The 20,546-nt window shown below is 40.7% G+C and overlaps 1 protein-coding gene across 1 annotated transcript; it reads left to right on the top strand.

Moving 5' to 3' along the window:
* The first annotated feature begins 10,030 nt into the window (after positions 1-10,030).
* Positions 10,031-20,226, top strand: LOC134529221 (uncharacterized). Its single transcript, XM_063363099.1, has 4 exons — positions 10,031-10,187; positions 14,122-14,367; positions 18,186-18,339; positions 19,762-20,226. Exons 1-4 carry the CDS (start codon positions 10,182-10,184, stop codon positions 19,932-19,934), a joined length of 579 nt encoding a protein of 192 aa, XP_063219169.1. The 5' UTR covers positions 10,031-10,181; the 3' UTR covers positions 19,935-20,226.
* The last annotated feature ends 320 nt before the right edge of the window (positions 20,227-20,546 follow it).

Below are 20,546 nucleotides of genomic sequence, written 5' to 3'. Positions count from 1 at the left end.
TGGAGGGAGCTTGGTGTCTGAGCAGTGTTTCTACAAACAAGGTACATGATAGCGCAACTGTCATGGAGTACGCAGCAGCTGGGACGTTCCTCAGGTTAAAATAACGTCACAGAACTTCATCTGTCGGAGATGTAACAATAAAAAATAAATGTATATAGCGAGGAAAACATAAAACTGTGCGTAGATTCAAAATATACATTAAAATTAAACATTATATATATGTTTAACATTTAACAATTTTTGTCAGCAGTTTTGGTAATCGTTCAGTCTCTCGAAAAAACGATTTTTTTTATTATGGCGAATAAACAATGGCGCATTGAGAACATGTGTTTCGTATAAACTAGTCAATAAATGCTGTTAGGAGGTAATTTAACTTTGAGATGTTGGTGACACTGACTGTGGAAGAATACCGTTACCAGGCGCCATTTTTTTACTGTTCGGTTCGTGATTTTAGAGAGTTCGTTATGTGCGGAATTTTGGAGTAACTTCGGTGGTTGGTTGAAGATTACCGGGAACAATGGGTGTGCCGTGCACACAATACGTGTTGTGGTATGTAGGACTGGTGCGGTGACGTGTGTATGGACAATTCCGTGGACTTATATCAGTTGCAATTACCTGCGTGGTCCTCCGGTGGAAGCATGGGTTCAACTTTAGAACAAGGAAGCGGTACCGTTCGATGGTAAACATTGGTCCTCCGGGCCGGATGTACTACGAATCGGCACAGAAATACAGTCTGCGTCCTGTGGATATGTTCGTAAAGTTGGTTGGGCGCATTGATAAATACGTGTGGTGATCGGTTGAGGTTAAGCGTAATGAGTGGTTGATGACGTATTTATGTCGAACTTGAATACATAATCGAGATATTGAAAATCGATTACGATTCTATTCAGATGTAATCGAATCTAATGTTTTGTTTACGTTTACCGTTTGATATTTTCACGTAACGAGTGTGAAGATTGTTCCCTGCTTTAAGATGTCTCGAAGTCAATTAGAAGCAAGATTGCAGCTCGTTAAGGGGCGTATGAACCGTTTGGTGAAACTAGCTAATGAGGTGGAGAAGGATAAAGGCCGTGTGGAATTATTCAAGGCTCATTTTCAGGATATTAGTAAGCTTAGAGATGAATTTGAAGACGGACAGATACAGCTTGCTTCCGAGTCAAGTGAGGTGAGTGACCAATCTGCCAGTAGTTATGATGCCGAAATTGAAGAATTTTATATTGCATATTACAGAATTCAGGAAATTTACGCTAGAATTGTTACTCCTGTTATCTCTTCTCAAGTTTCTCGAGCAGAACAAGGTCCTGTGTCCAGCTGTGTGAAACTTCCTAAACTACAGCTACCAACGTTTTCTGGTGAAACTAGTCAGTGGACTAGTTTCTTTGACTTATTTAATGCATTGGTGCATGAAAATAAATCCTTGTCAGCCGTGGAGAAACACCAGTATTTACTTACCTCATTATCAGGAGACCCATTTAATCTCATCAAAAACCTGCCACTCTCAACAGAAAATTATGAGCTGGCATGGAAGACCTTGACAGATAGGTACCAGGATGTGCGAAAAATAGCAACTGCTCATTGGGAAAATATAACAAGGTTTCCAGCATTAACTGCAAATCCGCTTGCTTTAAGGAAACTAGTTGATGTGATAAAGGAAAACCTTGGTGCCTTGAAGGTGTTGAAATTCCCGGTGAGTGAGTGGAGTTTTGTGCTCTTAAATACTGTGTTGCCAAAGTTGGATTCAGACACTCGGTGCCAATTTGAGTTAGCACACAAGGATGTGAAAATGCCAAGTTTTGAACAACTGCTTGATTTCCTGGAAGGTCGCTGCAAGGCATTGGTAGCAGCTGACATCTCCGAGTTATCGATTAGCTCTACATCACGGCATGTTGTCAGAAAACAGATGCATCCAGGGGCACCTCAAACTATGCGTAGAGTATTTTTTTCAAATTCTCAGGAGCAAGAATGTGTCATTTGTCACAGTAGTCATACAATTTGCTGATGCCCAGTGTTTGCCAGCCTATCAAACCCTGAAAAACGTGAGAAGGTGCGAGTTCATAACCTTTGCTTCAATTGTCACTTCAACCTTCAAGTGTACTCATTGTGATCGACGTCATCATTCATTGCTTCATTCAAGTGATAAAGGGTCTATTGAGCTGCAAGGTAATTCAGACACTGAAAGAAGTGGAGTTATACGAGGAAGCAGTGAGGTAAATGGTAACACATCCATTGCTAATAGACCTGTGCGTGATGTGGGTCCAGAAAATGACTCTCATGTGGTATCGTTGACAAGTTCAGGGATTCCAGCACCCACTGTAATTCTTGGTACTGCACTAGTACATATTCAGGATGCATGGGGAAACGGCCTACAAGTGCGTGCATTGCTTGACTCTGGTTCCCAATCATCATTCATTTCCGAGAGCTGTGTAAGGCAGTTGGGTTTACAACGGAGGAGGGCCCATATTTCAGTGCTGGGATTAGGACAGTCGGTTGTTGAAGCCAACAAGGGACTTGTGACCTGTACTCTCTCTCCATGTCAGCAGGAAGGACCGCAGTTGATAATTGATGCATTGATTCTAAAGAACCTGACATCTGGCATGCCATGTGCTAGAGTATCTCATCAAGTGTGCCAACAGTATACAGAGTTGCAGTTGGCTGACCCAGGATTTCACACTCCAGGACCAGTTGACTTACTTCTAGGAGCAGATGTCTATCCGGAAGTGTTTGATGGTGGGCGGTATCCAATACCTTCAGGCTACCCTGCTGCTTTTCACACCATTTTTGGATGGGTTTTGATGGGGAAGATCACACACAGGACCCACAACCCACAAGATGTCAAGAGTAATTCTGATGATTCAGCTAATCAGGTGGTGTCGTTATTTACATCGACTCTAACCACTCACAACCTATCAGATGTCCTTCGCCAATTCTGGGAGAGTGAAGAACTGCCCCCTATGAAGCATTGTAATCCAGATGACCGTGAGTGTGAAGAGCATTTTCTTCAAACACATTCACGTGATGCTGATGGACGGTTTATAGTACGCTTGCCATTCAAGGATTTTCCTCCAGACCTGGGTGTTTCTCGCCCCCAAGCAGTAAACCGATTACAGCAGCTAGAACGTCGCTTGGCACGCAATCCAAGGCTGAAGTCTGAGTACTGTAATTTCCTTAGAGAATATCAAGATCTTGGCCACATGCATCCTTTGAGCGATGAAAATATACAAGGCGCTAAGTATTATATCCCTCATCACTGTGTACTGAAGGAAACCAGCTCTACCACGAAACTAAGAGTGGTTTTTGATGCTTCAGCGGCGACTTCATCGGGTAATTCATTAAATGACACACTGAGAAAGGGACCTCGGCTACAAAATGATGTGGTGGAAATTATAACCAAATTCCGTCTTCATCCTGTTGTGTTGACTGCAGATATATGTAAAATGTATAGGCAGATCCACCTGCATCCAGAAGATAAGCCGTACCAGGTGATTCTATGGCGAGAGAACTCTAATGACCCTATTCAGGAATTTCAGCTGGACACTGTCACTTATGGTGTGTCGGCTGCACCATTTCTGGCCATGAGGTCTTTACAGCAGCTTGCACTCGAAGAGAAGGAAAAATATCCTAAGGCATCACAAGTATTAATGGAAGATATTTTTGTGGATGATGTGTTGACAGGTGCTTCAACAGTGTCAACTGCACTTGAGTTGCAACATGATTTGATTGATCTGCTGAAACTCGGTGGGTTTGAATTAAGGAAGTGGTCAAGCAATCATGAAGCATTGTTGCAAGCAGTTCCTGAGGATCACCGAGAATGCCCACTTAAATTCCAAGAAGATGGTGGTGAAGTAATTAAGGTTCTAGGAGTGTTCTGGGATGCAACAAGTGATAGATTTTCCTATCATTTCAGCAAGTTCAGTGAAACCATAACCAAACGAGGCATGTTGTCCAACATTGCTCAGATTTATGATCCCTTGGGATGGATTGCTCCAGTAGTCTTCCAAGCAAAACTGCTCCTTCAACACCTATGGCTGTTAGGCATTGATTGGGACGAACCCCTACCATCAGACTTGAAGAAGACATGGCGTGACTTCATTGTACAGGTTCCTTCTCTTGGAAGTTTATGTATTCCTCGGTATGTGAGCACCCATAGCAACACCATTTTCGAGCTTCATGGTTTCAGTGATGCATCCATCAATGGCTACTCTGCAGTAGTATATTTGAGGGTGTCGGGGAATGGGCCTGAGGTCACAATCAACATATTAATTGCCAAGACAAGAGTAGCACCACTCAAGACAATCACACTTCCACGTCTCGAGCTTCTTGGGGCCAATCTACTGGTGAACCTTTTTAAGGTTATTGAGAATGTATTGTCAAGACACATATCCATTTCAGCTGTTACTGCATGGTGTGATTCAACAGTCGTTTTGTCATGGATTCGAACGTCACCCCATCGTCTCAAGACATTTGTGGCTAATCGAGTGTCGCAAATCCAAGAGTGCAAGATACCCATACGCTGGTGACACGTATCTTCTCATGACAACCCAGCTGATTGTGCATCAAGAGGCTTAATGCCTAAGGAGCTGCTTGGTCATAAGTTGTGGTGGCAAGGACCAGGGTGGCTTGCACGCAGGGAGGAGGAATGGCCAGCTATCATCACCACCCTTCAGAATGTTCCAGAGTACAATGCAGAAACAAGGGTGCCAGAAGTAATATCAATGGCTACACAAGTCAGTTCACTGAAACTTGATTGTCTGGAGAGGTATTCTTCGTGGTTGACACTGCTGAGAGTTGTGGCGTACATCCTACGTTTTGTTTCCAACCTCAAGATCCCTAGGGTGAAGCGTGAATTGGGTCCGTTGACACCGGCCGAATTGGAATTGGCAAGGAAGGTTGTTGTTAAACAAGTTCAACAAGATTCGTTCAAGACTGACCTTGACAATCTTGTTCAAGGCAGAAGCTGTTCCTCCAACCTCAGATCCCTTGACCCATTCCTAGATAAGGACGGCATCATGAGAGTCGGAGGACGACTTCATCATTCAGCCATGAGTTTCGATGAGAAACATGCAATCTTACTGCCCAAGGAAGGTCATGTCACGAATCTCATTGTTGACTATTACCACAAACAATGTCTTCATGGTGGTCTAGCAACAACACTGGCAGTGATTCGTAGCACATTTTGGATATTGTCTGCAAGAAGGTTAGTGAAGTCAAGAATTCACAAATGCCTTAGGTGTTGGCGATTCAATGCTGAACACATTCAGCCCATCATGGGCAGTCTCCCTGTTAACAGGGTGCGGGAAGCACGACCATTTCAGAGTGTCGGAGTTGATTTTGGAGGTCCCTTTTCAATCAAAAGCTCTCAACTTTGTAATGCCCGCATACTCAAGGCATATTTGTGCTTGTTTGTTTGCCTTGCTACTAAGGCCGTTCACTTGGAGGTAGTTTCTTCATTGTCTACTAATGCATTTTTGAATGCTTTTTATAGATTTGTTTCTAGGAGAGGTTTATGCAAGGATGTCTACAGCGATTGCGGTACAAACTTTGTTGGCGCACGTCGCTACCTTTCAGAAATGGAACAACTTCTTGGAGACCCAACCAATTCAAATAAGGTTGCTACTCAGCTGGCAAACAAGGGTATTCAGTGGCACCTAAACCCTCCTGCTGCACCACACTTCGGGGGGATTTGGGAAGCTGGTGTGAAGGCTGCCAAACACCACCTGAAGAGAGTTGTTGGTCAGCAAAGTTTAACCTTTGAAGAGCTGACAACGTTGTTTGTCCAAATTGAGGCAATCTTGAACTCTCGCCCACTGTGCGAGATCTCATCCGATCCTAATGATCTTGATGTGTTGACTCCTGCCCATTTCATGATTGGGGAAACATTGTTGGCTCCACCATCTGCAAATCTGACAGACCTTTCAATGAAGAGACTGGACCGGTATCAACTTCTTCAGCAGTCTGTTCAACATTTCTGGCTGCGGTGGTCCAAGGAGTATCTGAACACCCTCCAGCAACGAGTGAAGTGGAAAACCAGGGGCACAGTCCTCAACGTAGGAGACCTTGTAGTAGTAAAGGAAGACAATCTTCCACCGCTTCAATGGCAACTTGGTCGCGTTCTGACTCTCTATCCAGGAAAGGATGGAGTTTCTAGAGTAGCTGACATAAAAACTGCCCGTGGTTTGCTCAAGAGGCCAGTGGTGAAGCTATGTCACCTTCCTGCTCAGTGAATTGTGCCGTGTCTCTGATGGGTGTATATAATGTCATTAAGGTTGTAGGCTCAAGAGTTGACTGAAAATTTGCATAATTTTGGTGGGCGGTATGTTTCGTATAAACTAGTCTATAAATGCTGTTAGGAGGTAATTTAACTTTGAGATGTTGGTGACACTGACTGTGGAAGAATACCGTTACCAGGCGCCATTTTTCTACTGTTCGGTTCGTGATTTTAGAGAGTTCGTTATGTGCGGAATTTTGGAGTAACTTCGGTGGTTGGTTGAAGATTACCGGGAACAATGGGTGTGCCGTGCACACAATACGTGTTGTGGTATGTAGGACTGGTGCGGTGACGTGTGTATGGACAATTCCGTGGACTTATATCATTCGCAATTACCTGCGTGGTCCTCCGGTGGAAGCATGGGTTCAACTTTAGAACAAGGAAGCGGTACCGTTCGATGGTAAACAACATGCGTTTCCGTTTTATTTATAATTTCAATAGTTGAAAGCATATCGGCATAGCCGTGCACCACAGCGAGTATTAGGCGTAAGAGAAGCGGTATAGCCGGGCACTACAGCGAGTATTAGGCGTTAGAGAAGCGGTATAGCCGGGCACTACAGCGAGTATTAGGCCACTCTTGGCCCGCGAGTCCGGACACCCCTGCTCGCTATCACCTACAGGCTTGCTGCTGGGTGCCTGTGGGAGGAGGGGGAAGGCTCCAGGGATGTCGAGGGGTAGCGTGGCGCGTTGCCAAGGGCGGAGGGGCGAACTCGACAACACACAATTACCCCTATAAGAGGTTCCACCTCATCCGCTGTCCCTCTCTACACTCGGTGCGGCGTGAACAGGCGACATGCACGGGGAGGCGTACAATCGGTTCGCCGTAACCATAACCAGACCTTGCCGCGGGTTTACGCCACAGTAAGAGTTTTGGTCTACACTGAGAATGATAATCACATTATTTTTATAAACTACATATAAATTGATAATAAAACGAAACTTAATGAACAAAGTCACATAATTAAAAAAAAACAAGAAAATGAAAACAAAACTACAATTAAAAATTAAAAAAATACTGGCAAGTATAATAATATTACAAACATAATTTATGTTAAAATTGATTTCACGTAGTTTATGATATTTGAAACGTAATCAAAACATGTTACATTATTACAGATAATATTCACTAAAACTTAATGTTTAAATTTAACCAAATACTATAATTTTAATTTCAGTAAAATATGTTTTGATATAACATTTTATAAATCCAACCAAAGACATAAACTATCCTAAAAGTTTCTAAGTAATGCTTTTTCTAATAATATTGAACACATGTTCACTAATATTCAGCCACACACATACTAATACCACAGCTTGACCTGAGCGTGGGAGTTTAGCAAGTACATAAATAGTGTTTCCTTGAACATCGAATAGTAATTTTGAAGCCCGTTAGTTCGTCCTGTAGAAATTGTGGCCACAACAGCCCTGGATGTTAAAATATGAACTGTAAGATGGGTTAGACATAGACACCTTATAACTGTTCCTAAAACATATGGGATTGTTTTGATTGTTTAATGGCGTTGTCCGTCACACAGCTATGCGCAGAGGCCTGATGGCATCTCTAAGATTATAGTGGACCCCGAACCCTTGGAAATGAATTTGAGATATGTCCGGGGGGAAGGGAGTGGGTCAAACCAACGACCCTCTGCAAATGAGTGTGAGGCCTTAGCGATATCGGCTGTAGTGTTGTAATGTACTCTGTTTCAGAATGGTCTGCAAAGGTTTATTCTGTTACTGGAACTGAAGTTATGAAATTACAGAACTTTACTGCTCATCTATGGCATTGCAGAAAAATACAAATTCTAATCAGAAGGAACATCAGAGCTTTCCCCAGGGCAGAACTTACAAAAGTACAAACATTAGGAGTACTTCATTAGTGTTAGAAGAAAAGAAACGGAATTAAAACACCTTTCACCGAATCATTTTCAAACAAAAGTTACATTGTGCAATGAGGAATAAAAAAACACCGTTGTATAAGAAAAACACAGAAATGTTATCGCAGGGGCATTGTTTTGAGTGCTTTTATAGTATTAAATGTTTATAAAACAATTTCGTTTGTTACCATATGCACTCAGAACTATCAGTCTTCTAGGCCTTATCTAAACCTGCGAGATATAAAAGACTCTGCCACAACTTCCATGCATACGAAGAAAAAAAAGTATAAGTAAGAAATAAAACGAGGAATTTCTCAGATATGTGATTCAAAACCTATTCGTGTGGGGTATTTTATAAACATAACGTTTCCTTCTAGGAAACGATAATGGCTGATGGTTCGTCCTTATGCGTCCTTGCAGCATCCCACATTTGGTATCTCACCATTATCACCAATCTCATCATCATGCAATACACTTAGCACACCGGGCCTTTTCCTTGCGCAAAGAAGTGAACATAAGTGCACAAGAAAGTGACTACTCTTTAGCTCGTATCCAAGAAGGCATTGGACAATACACAAGTCACAAATTTATGTGTTATGAAGTTAAATTTTGCACTAAAGGTAGTTTAACCAGTGCATTGATATACAGAAATGGACTAGAGTAAATTTGCAGGTGGAAACAAATATATTGTTACGAGCATACTGGAGATGTGGCCACGAGGCAGGCCAGTGGGCCGGCTAGCTAGCGAATGGAGTGCGGTTCATTAGTGCTACACGCCTAATCGGATTAGCAACGGCGCCTCTCTTAACCTCCTCCCCGCCCCCCCCCCCCGCTTCACCCTAAGCACGGCGCTTCTGGAAGGTTCGGCACGTTCCCAGAGCCCCGCGTAACCAGGACGACATTGTTCTGGCAGCTTCGTGTGTGAAGTCGACGCTGATGACGCGACACTTAAAAGGGGTGCGAGACCATTCCAGAAGGGGGCTGAAGGGTATGAAACGGTGACGCCAGCTTCCGAAGACGTGAAATGAATAGGCGAGTGACCCCTTGGTGAGCGAAAGCGGACGAAGAGAGACGGGCCTCGTGTGCGGAGACTGGTGCATCGGGACTGCTGTGTGCGACGGATGAAGTGAGGCGTGTGGGACAGTGCAGACAGTGACAGAGGTGCGAGGTAAGAGACGAGCAGTAGGGAGAGCCACTATCGAGCCGTGCTCCAGTGGGGAGAGTAAACTGTGGACTAAATGAAAGAGTGATTAATTTGCATACAGACTTTTTAAGTGTTGTGATTTAACATTAGTGTAAATAGTTATTAAATAAAACTGTATTTAATTAATGAAGCTATTATTTTCAAATCAGTTTTCCCACCTGTAACAGTAATGATCTATTTGCTAATGTTGTTATGAATATTTTTCTCTTCGTTTACACTATGCCCAAGAAGGATAATGTAAAATATAACCATCCCTATAGCACAAAATCTAGCTTACAAGTCCTTGTATAGTACTAGTCGCTGGTAAGCTGGTGTAGTAGTAGGTACTAGTCGCTAGCAAGCTGGCGGCCGTAAGACACAGGTCGAGATGTACGAGCACATTCTTGGAGCGTGTGCTTTGGGATTCAGAGATCGCATTATTTGAACTGTTCACGGCGTGATGCTGCCGGACGTTGGGGAGTCCCCCCCCCCTTACAATAGTGCACGCAGCCCGTGCATCGTCCGGCTGGTCACGTGACTGCTGCTCGTGTCGGCATGCGCTGCACGGACTACCTGCTTCCTTCCTGGGCGGGGCGGGCAAACACCGCGCTCAGGCGACTCGCTCATGAATATGCGTCGCGGCTGAGCACGCAAGCACGGAAGCACGCAAGCTCGCAAGCCTCGAGCTGGCGCAGTGGTAACACACCGCACTCGGCTACCCGAGACCTCTCCAGACACACGCTGGCCATCCTTCATCGCGGGAGCAGAGAAGATGATCATGGAGTTAGGAACTGTCAGGAGACGGCATGCTGTGACGTAGTTACCTCACCATCGCCATATTGGTGCCTGACCACGTCTGATGAAGGTTAGTGAGTATGAGTTAGAATCTTCGTCGTTAAACACAACCACTTCCATAAAATAAAGTTATTTAATAATATTTAAAGCGGTTTCCACAATGCAAACACTGCACTTGAGCCAATGTTATGGGCTTATAACCAACATTGCGCACACCGTGCACTGATAAAAAAAGGCTTCACCCGGTTACCACGTGATCATGCATACGTAAGCAGTCCCAGCGTGATTGTGCACATAGCCAACAGAACACTGTAGTATCTTCGTAACTTTTCGGTTGAAAGTATTGTTTTTGTCAGGACGTAGTTATTTTGTGACGAATCAGCGGCGTCTCCATTGGCCCATCCAAGAGCTATACCAGCTTCTTTCACCGGGCAGAGCCATCGAGGCAATATATTGTGCAGTCATAAACAGAGCGTATTGAAGTCTAACAGACAGTCAAATATTCCCGCGATCAATTGTTTGAGTCTGAAAGAATGTTTGGGTCCAGTGACCGCTGTATAGAATACATTTACATACTTAAGCAACAGTCACTTGTTCGTTGATTGCAGTTTCTCATTAGTTCCAAGTCCTCCACATAGTTAAAATTATTTGAACTTTTACCCTATCCGCTAATGAAAACGCAAATGGTCCCGCTCTCCATGAATCACCATCTCTAGACATTGCGCATCATCTCTGTTATGAACAGGAGCTCAGGTGTTGGAGATGTAGTACTGCCATGGTCATGTGTCGTCCCGGGCACCTCCAGGTGTAGAGGTTTGCTTCTTGAGTCACGTGGTCTGGCCGTTGAAGAAGGGGGGGGGGGGGGTAAGTCACTCTCCCAGCGCTTCGCCGCTGGAGAGAGACCCTCGTTCGGTTCGCTGGCAATTAATTAGAAATCTCAAAGTCCCCTTCCTGAAGAGGAAAAGAGAGAGAGAAAGAGGGATTGACATTACGGAAGGGAGCGGTAAAGGGGTTGAAAAGACGACGAATTAATTAACAAGTAAGTATTAGTAGCTGGCGCGCAGCCAAGAAGATGCCCCCCCCCCCCCTTTTTCCTTACCCAACCCTCGTCATGCAGTTTGAGTGTTGTCTTTAATGATTTACCAGCGAGTGCGAGGAGGGATGCTGGTAGGGACAGGCGGAGGGTAAAGATGAACTCTGAACTCCTCCCATCTTACCCTACCACATAGCAGCTGCCCAGTCGCTAACTGGCATTAACATAATGAGTAAAAGATTGCAAAATTCGCAATATTATTTGGGTAAGAGGTCTAAAATAGATACCATTATAAAATAAATAACATTTTCATTGGATCATGGGTTTTCGTCGAACCACATGCAATCTGGATAAAGGTAGAACGTGGCAGCAGTCAATGAACAAAGAATGAACGAAGACACTGGTTTTTTTGAGATCGGTCAGCTTCTGAGATTGGCCCGCAGTTTATGTGGATGTCACTGAGCCAGTGCGAAACCCTCAACGAAACATGTATCGAATCAAGGACAATACAAATACGACATCTTTGGAGTGTGCACTCAATGGAGCAGGATAGATTTTCCCGAGTTATGTACAGGGCTGTAGTCTCTCTCCGTGAAGCAATTATCTACAGAAATGTAGAGACTCTCCTTGAGGCAGTTTTTTGCAAGGCTGTATAGTCTCTTCTTGAGGCAGTTATGTACAGGGATGTAGAGTCTCTTCTTAAGGTTGTTACTTACAGGGATGTAGAGTCTCTCCTTGAGGCAGTTATGTACAGGGCTGTATATACTATCCTTGAAGCAGTCGAACCTCTGGGAACTGTTTCTGTCGCTATTTAACGAACTGTACCACACTGTCATAAACTACTGTTCATTAACGGACTTTTCAACTAAGAATGCACCTCCAATAAAAGTAGAGTACTTTATAATTTCAAATTACCGAATAGTCGTAGAAATTATGATGGATTTCGAATTCTAGTTCCGTGTTCAATTGTGTCCCGGGCAATCAGGTTCGTGGGATTAAGAAGTGTGTTTTTGCCGTGGACTTTACCAGTTTTTGAATGTTGATCTACTAAGATTATTCTTGTGGATTCATTCTTTGAGCTCGTAAATTTGCGTAGTACCTACCCGTATACGTACGAAGATCCCTGGATAATTTTTAACCAGTTTTCTTCGTGAATCTGCGGCGAAAATATTTAACAGTGTACGCCTAACCCTGAACCCATCGCGTCGAAGACAGCTTCAGCGACCTGAGCCACGGAGTGGATGACTGCCTGAGGATAATACAGGATGAGTCGGAGTTCGACCGGCGAACTTCAGCCGCAGGTTCATCGCCATAAGGAGGACATAACATACCAAGTATAAAGACGGAACACCTGAGCGTCTGGATGGCGTTTCTCTCAACAAATTTCTACACTGAAAGATTTGGTTGGTGCAAACAAAATTTATTTGAAACAACCAAATCATTTGTTTATATATGAGCAATTAAATATTTAGTTGTTCTAACCAAATTATTTTGTTGAGCGAATTTGGTTGCGCCAAACAACTAACATTTGGTTGCTTCATACCATTAACATTTGGTTGACCCAACCAAATATTTTGTTGATTCAACCAATTATGTTTTCAATTCAACCTAATATTTAGTATGGCCAAACAAATGTCTTATTGGTGTATCCATTTTGCTTTAAGGTTGCCAAATATTTTGTTGCTTTAACCAAACACATTGTTAGATCAACCAAATATTTGTCTGGTATAACCATATCTCTTTCACCGTTACCGAACATTTTTTGGGGTTTAACAAAACCTATTGTCAGGTCAACCAAATGTCTGCTGATTGGTGTAACCATATTGCTTCTAAGTTTACCAAATATTTTGTTGGTTTAATCAAACACATTGTCATATCAAACAAATATATGACTGGTGTAACCATATTACTTCAAGGTTACTAACTATTTTGTTAGTCTAACCAAACATATCGTTATATCAAACAAATATATGATAGGTGTAACCATATTGTTTTAAGGTTACTAATTATTTTGTTGGTCTGACCAAAAATATTACCAAATATTTAGTTGGATCAAAGATATGGTTTATCAATCCAACCCAATCTTTTTTTAATCTCAACTAAAAATTTGTTAAATACAACGAAGTTCTTATTGTTTTCTATCAAAATTTTATACAACCACTGAAAAAAAAACCTGTGGCTGTCATAAAATTATTTCTTTGAAATAACTGGAGGTAACTCGTCAGAAAAATTTCAATGAAATCATTTCGTGACAGCTACAAGTTTTTCGGTGGTTGTGGAACTTTGTTTAATCAAACATTTTCCAGACACTCAGTCCCTATCTTAATTACTATCTATATTTTTTTTCCGCAATAAACCTTCTTACAAAGTTTATCTGTTTAATCATAATGACTCACCCAGTACCAAATTAATTAAGGTTAAAGTGTATTTGAATGGATCGAACGAAAGAGAGAGAAACAAACCCTCGTCACTGGAGTGAAATATCAGCGTGATGAAAGGATCTGACACGGGCTTCCAAGGATTTACAAATCAGCGAAAATGCACCGTATCGCTCACAGGATTCACCACGAGGCTATTACGAGACCTACACTGTTAAAAATGTTCCACCTTCAACTTATGAAGAAAGCTGGTTACAAATTATCCAAGGATCTTCGTACATTTACGGCTTACTTCGTAAATTTACGGACAATGAGTTCACTCACTTTGGAAGTGAATCCCAAATAATATTCTTTGTACATAAACAAAACATTAAAAACCTTGTTAAGTCTACAGCAGGAACACACTTATTTGTCCACATGTGAGTTTGTCTTTGTTTAGGACGAACCATAGAACTCGGGAGTCAAAATACGGCGTAGTTTCGAAGAAGATTCAGTTACTTGAAATTACGAAGAACTCTTCTTTAATTTAAGTTCTTCGTTGAAAAGTCAGTAAATTGACTGCAATTTCTAACAGCGTACTCCTTCCCCCGCAGGGGCCGACAACGAGCTACAAATCTGTCGCCTCGTCGACGTCGGCTGGAGGGGATTATGTTCTCCCAGGGGGCGTCTCCCCCTCTGCACTGCCGGGGGCGTTACACGCCTGGCTCGCCCTGACGTCACCTCCTGCCCCTCCGAGGGGAGCTGCCCCCTGCCCCCCTGCCCACTCCGGCGCCCCGACCCTCGTGCAGCACCACTCGTCGCCGGCGCAGCAGCGGAGCACACACACAAACATGCATTACGTACGTTACGTTAGTGCATTCGCTGGGGCTTAAGGCCATATTTCACTGATTTTTTTTTCTATGCGAAAGAGTTGTGCAGGAACACTTTAAAAATGTTAGTTGTTTGTTGTTTAAGAAGCATAATTTTCAAAATATTTCGCTTCAAAGTTGATAATTTAGGGCTTTTTATGTACCCTTTATTTTACTAACTATCCATTTTTCCCTAATAAATTGTATTTGATGTGATTTGTACCACCTGCACAACAAAATAACTTATTATGAAAGCGATAAATCAATTTCCGAACGTGTGTTGTGGTCCTAAGTTAGCTTAAATTAGGCATTAATACTTTTGTAAAAACCACAATTAATCTCTGATTGGAAAATTTTCATATTTTGATACTTTAAAGTTTGAAACTTAATCTGTAAAATAAACTAAGTTTTGATTTTTTTTTTTTTTAGTAATTTGCAACACCCAAAAATTATCCTGTTTTGCAACACTGAGTTTATTATATTTCATATTATATTTCAGTTGGCTTCAACACTCTTCTCTTGGACTGTACAGTAGTTGAGCCTGTGTTGCACGCACCCGCTGGCACCCCCTGCCGTTAGTCGGCGCTGAGTTGTCCCCCCCCCCCCCCCCTTCAGGCAACAGTAGGCTGGTGTCTGACAGTCACACAACAGAAAACTTGTCAAGGTTCAAGGGACAGATTGAGCATCAGTAGGAAGAATTAAAAAGAAGTTAGTTTGTGGAAATAATGCTATTTTTTTAATGTTAAAAATTTGCTCATCGAGTTTTTTTTAAATAGAGAAGTATTAATGGCTAAACAAAATCCGGGCTTCTCATCCACGGAAAAGAAACAAACACGCAAAAGCTGCGAACAAGATATGGGATAAAAGCAAGTAATTTTGACAATGATAAAGGAGGGGTAAACAAAAATATATTAATAATCTAAGTTTAATCGAAAAAGAATAACATATAATTTTACGTGAAACAATACAGTTTAGTACTTGAAGAAATACATGTATATTATATGTCAGTAGTGTCAAAGTAAGAATTTTAAATACATTTAATGTCATCCCCAATGCGAATTGGATTTGAACTTATAAAATTATACGCTTGTTTTTTCAATTTGAGTATTGCAATGTGTTGCTTCAAAATTAGAGGTGAGAGCTTATTTTCCCATACGAATTTAACGAAGTGTTAAATTCTAAATTTCAGTTAGTATTTTACTTTGTTGTTTGTTGTTGTTATGCATGTTCAGTTTTACATTTAACTAGCAGAACCCAGCAGACGTTGTCCTGCCAGTGTTTATTTATTTACCTCTATATATCTAAAATGGATGGTTTGTATGTAATAAAGAATCTATAAAGCGATTGAAATTGTATTCCATTTTAAATTCACTCACCAAATACTAATTGCAGTCACGATCACTATTTGTTGTTTTAATGAGGATTAAGAACAGTAAAAATCACAATATACCAATTTTAATGGCGATCCGTTGTACGGAATAGCGCCCTCTAGTGGCGAGTTATAGCAAAATGGATAGTGTGGAAATACTCTCCGTGTTCAAATACCTATATATACAAATTTGCACTGCAATCGATTAAACGGCTTAGAAGTTGATGTGCTGCAGTGCCATCTAGCGGCGAGTTACAAAAAATATATAGCATAAAAACCTCCATGAAAAAAAAACCTTCGATGTACCATATTTAATGGCGATCGGTCAAACGGTGTCAGAGTTTATCAACGTCATACATACATACATACATACATACCAACATCATATTTCATATATATGCGATTTGATAAATATCCTGAAGCTGGCTATCATTGTGTACTCGGCAGAACGCCAACTTATGGTGCAAGAGGTTGCGGGTTCGAATACCGGCCTCGGGTTCAGCGGGAGCACCCAGACAAAAACCCCGGTTAACCGCACTGCCAGAAGTTCACGTGTGTTCTGATCGCCACGAACACATCGAATATTCTTCTCGTGGTTTCATGTCATGTCATTTTGTGTGAAAGGCTACCGTTCATTGTTTCAAAATTGACAGTGGTCTACCTCCATTCGGAAGTTAGCTGACGTCTCGTGCGAACAAAATTAATTATTACACAAAAAGTGCGTATCTAATCCTCAGACTTTCTGTAATTTGTTTAATATTTGTTTTTAAAAGTTAAAAAAATATATTTCTCTTCACTAATGGCACCCCCCTGTTACTGGACACACACACACACACACACATATATACACACAGGCAAACGGAATGTACACACAGTACACACACACACACATATATATGTAACAGAGTACTATGATCATCCTATATATAGTTACGCTCATCACTGACTTAACGCTGTAGGCTATATAATTCTCACTGCTCTTTGCTAATCTGTATCTCCTAGCATTGCTGCCGAGTCTGTGGCGCAAAGATAATATTTTGACTTCAACTTGTTGTTGGGTAATCCATTTTCCTGCACATCATCTCAAATGTATGATTCTGTGTGTTAGTTGATTTGTATAATTATGTGTGAATTATTATGTGTTTGACCATTATCTTCCCATAGGTATATACGACCGTTATTTTTATATGTATGCCCATTATCTTCCCTTATGTCGTTCTATGTTTGAATGATTAATGTCAATAAGGTAGATGAATTGTCTTTCCCTTTTTGTTGGTATCACCTTTATATGCAATGAAATATGAAATACATATTTTATTGTTCAATATATCTTCACACGATCAACTGTATGTGGCTTTGTCACGATCAAGAGTTGCAAGTCAATTGAAAGTGTATATTAAATCAATCAACAGCAAGAAAGATTATTTAATTACCAGAGACAATTAATGCGCTTGCAATAGATTAAAATCAATTTATTTTTTACTAAATATTTCGTGTTTATTAAAATTAAAATGTTTGTTATATTCATCATTTTTCAACGGATGCCTTAGGCACCTTACAGCTAAATAAAATCACGTAAGGAATTAAATATTAAATTCAAATTTAATGACTTCTTTTTGAAGTTACTCTTCTTATGGAAAAATGATGAGAGTAAATTTATATGATGCGCGCACAGCTTGCAAAAAAAAAAAATATTACAGGATGCAAACAGGATACAACAAATTATACATACGTGAATTTATGCTATACTTCTTTAGGCACGTTATGAATAAATAATGACAGTGAATTTATACAATGCGCGCGCAGCATACAACGAATAATTGATAAGATGAAAAGAGGCTTCATACAAATAAAAAAATATATGTGATTTTAAATCATATACCTATATTAGTGAATGATATTGAATATACTGGTTCATATAATTAAAAACATTTATTTATTGTGAAGTAAATGTTTTCAAGTGTATTTATATAAGTGAGTTTATGTTCCCGTAAGTATTGTTTTCTTGCATTACAAGTTATAAATTATTACATTATTATTTAAATTCAGTGTGTTTATTGATATTCATTAATAATTAAAAATTATCTAGATTATTTAACTGATTTAATAAGATTTAAAAGCCCAAATATAGTTTTTATTTGTATGCAGCTTTTTTTTTTTTTCGTCCTTTGAAAATTTCGTTGTATGGCGCGCGCGCATCGTAAAAATTCACTCTCGTCATTTTTTCATAACGCGCCTAAAGAAGTATAACTTCAATAAAGAATGAATTTTGTGAGAATTTCATTTATGTAACACACCGAGCATACCTTGGCGAGACAGTAAACAACGTGAAAGAAACCGCCGACGGGCGCGTGTACTGCGGCCTCCGGCGCACAAGAGGGTCCAGGCCCTTGTTTATCGGCGACTTTGAACACGAGCACACCTGCTGTCTCCTTTGTAGGACTCCCTCGCCGGCTCCGGGCATTGTCCGGGGCTCCATTGTGGACGAGACCTTAGCTGCAGGGGCGTGGCCGAGTGTACACTCACGGAGCACACTCGCCAGCCACGCACTAACACAAACCAACGTCCTTCCCTTCGTTGGCTGCTGAGGATGGGTAATATTCAAATACAGTACGTCCATAAAATAACGTCACAGTTATCAATTTTAATAGTATCAACTGTAAGCGTTGTAGAGTGTTGGTTCAAGGTCACAATTAAAAAGTAACTTAAACAGTTTCAGATAAGTGCACACGCGAGAACTGCTTTGTTTTTTTTATTGCTTGCAGCGCCACCTACGCAAAATGGCGACTCCTGAGCGTAAAGCGTCATGTGTTCTGCAATTTTCTACGAGTGAATCTGTAATTTCAGTTCTTCGCACGTTTATTTTGAAATTTAACTATCGAAGTCCCTGACCGTTGAATTGGTCGCAATGGGCAAGACTACAAAGAATTTTTCGCTGGTCTCCACGTCCACCTGACATAACGCCATGCGATTTTATTTTCCTTTTGGGGTTTTATAAAAGATCGTGTCTTCGTTCCGTCGCTGCCTAATGATTTTCCAGAGTTGAGACACAGAACTGCTATTGCTTCCATTACTCCGGACTTGTTAACCAAAGTGTGGGAAGAATTGGACTTTAGGTTGAATGTGTGCCGTATAATTAAAGGTGCACATTTTGAAGATTTGTAAGAAAAACTATATCTTAGTTTACCTTCAGTTTGATGTAATATTTGTTGTAAATAATCTAAATTAAACTGTTATAATATACCATTGAAACTGGGATATTCTTTTATGGACATCCTGTATTAAGGTGCAAGCTTTTTTTGCGGAAAAAAATTATATTTGGAAACTCATTAGACTGCATCCAGGTATGCCCGCGCCAGAGGTTTCTTCATTTTGGTTGGCCTCCGGCTGCAAGAGAAGCCATTGCCTTGTGACTGAGCCATTCAGGGCGCGCTTGCTTCCGCACAGAATGACTGTGATTAGTGCTCTAGCAGTAGAAATGTCGCCTACAGTAACTTTCTAAAGTTTAGGACCAATTAAAAAATTCATTAAAATCTTTTCTGTCCTTAAAAATCTAATACTATCTTTCCTAATACATTTTCCCACCATTGTTTCCATTATAAAACATGTTTTTACAAATGTAAGCTATTTAAATCGGTTTATTAGTTCACACCTTATGAAATTTTGCCGAACTTTGGTGCATTTTCTATGTGGGAAAATGTGTAGATAATAAATTGTCTAATATCTTAATGTTATATATATTTTTAATTATCTTTTGCAATGTACTTTAAAGAATAATTGAAACAAAGAAAGACATTTTTTGCATACGGTTTTTTTAATACTTTTAAAATTATCTTTTGAAGTAAAATCAGCCTTGAATTTGCCGAAATTGTCAAACATATATATTTATTAAAACATTTGTCTCAAAGTACCTAGAAATTATTGTTTGTATTTATTAATTTTCTAAATATTATCTTTAAAGTGATTATCAAAAGATAATTTGAAACAAATTAATACTAATGAAGTGGGTTTTGCAGGGTTCCAACCATGTCTAAAACGACAGGCGAATATTCAAACAATTGTGTGCCTGGCACTACGCTTGGATCTCTGCGCCAATAGCAGACCTGCCACTGAAGAAGTGCCAATCACGATCGACCCGCTCGAGACTCTTACAGTCAGCGCAGCGAATGAACGAACGACATCGAGTTGAGTACACGGAGGACTGTGGAGTCCATCCTGCCGAGTTTTTTCCTGTTTCCTTCATCCAGAGGCAGTCTTGTGGCGAGCAATTACTGCATGGCTAAGACAGTCTTGGTTACGACATGGTGGGAGAAACACAGGTGTCGAAACATATCCGAACTCTGAACATGGGGTTCTAATTCTTTAATAAAAGAAGAGTGACAAAGGAAGGGAATAAATATTAAAAATAATGGTGTTTTTAAATACTGTATAATATGATGATATTGCTAATAAATTTCATATATATTTGTTACGAATCAATATTAAGTTTCTACTTTGAAATTCTATAGCTGATTGAACATTACAGGACATGCATGTCATTATTAAATCTGCATGAAAGCAGTGCTTCCTTCCTTTTAACAAACGTATGATTTTTTTTTTTAATCTTCTCGTCAACCTAGAAACTTTTTGTTCAACGGATTCTTCTTAAATTTTTGCCTCACACGGGGGAAAAAAAAATAACAATCGAAAATTCTGTCATAAGCCATACTCTCATATGAAATAGATATCCCGACTAGTGTTTTGAATAAAAAATAGTAAGGCTACGGCCGACTGGCCAGTATGCCTTGCCACCCGGCCCTCG

This window comes from Bacillus rossius, chromosome 1, assembly GCF_032445375.1.
Source record: "Bacillus rossius redtenbacheri isolate Brsri chromosome 1, Brsri_v3, whole genome shotgun sequence".
NCBI classification, from domain to species: Eukaryota; Metazoa; Arthropoda; class Insecta; order Phasmatodea; family Bacillidae; genus Bacillus; species Bacillus rossius.
The sequence above is the reverse complement of the archived record's forward strand: the minus strand, read 5'-3'. Positions and strand labels throughout refer to the sequence as shown.

Bases quoted from the DNA above. Each gene is read 5' to 3' on its own strand.
- LOC134529221 (XM_063363099.1), top strand. The intron at 14,368-18,185 runs GTACGTTACGTT...TCTCCTTTGTAG, and splicing joins CACACACAAACATGCATTAC to GACTCCCTCGCCGGCTCCGG. The intron at 18,340-19,761 runs GTAATATTCAAA...TGGGTTTTGCAG, and splicing joins TCGTTGGCTGCTGAGGATGG to GGTTCCAACCATGTCTAAAA.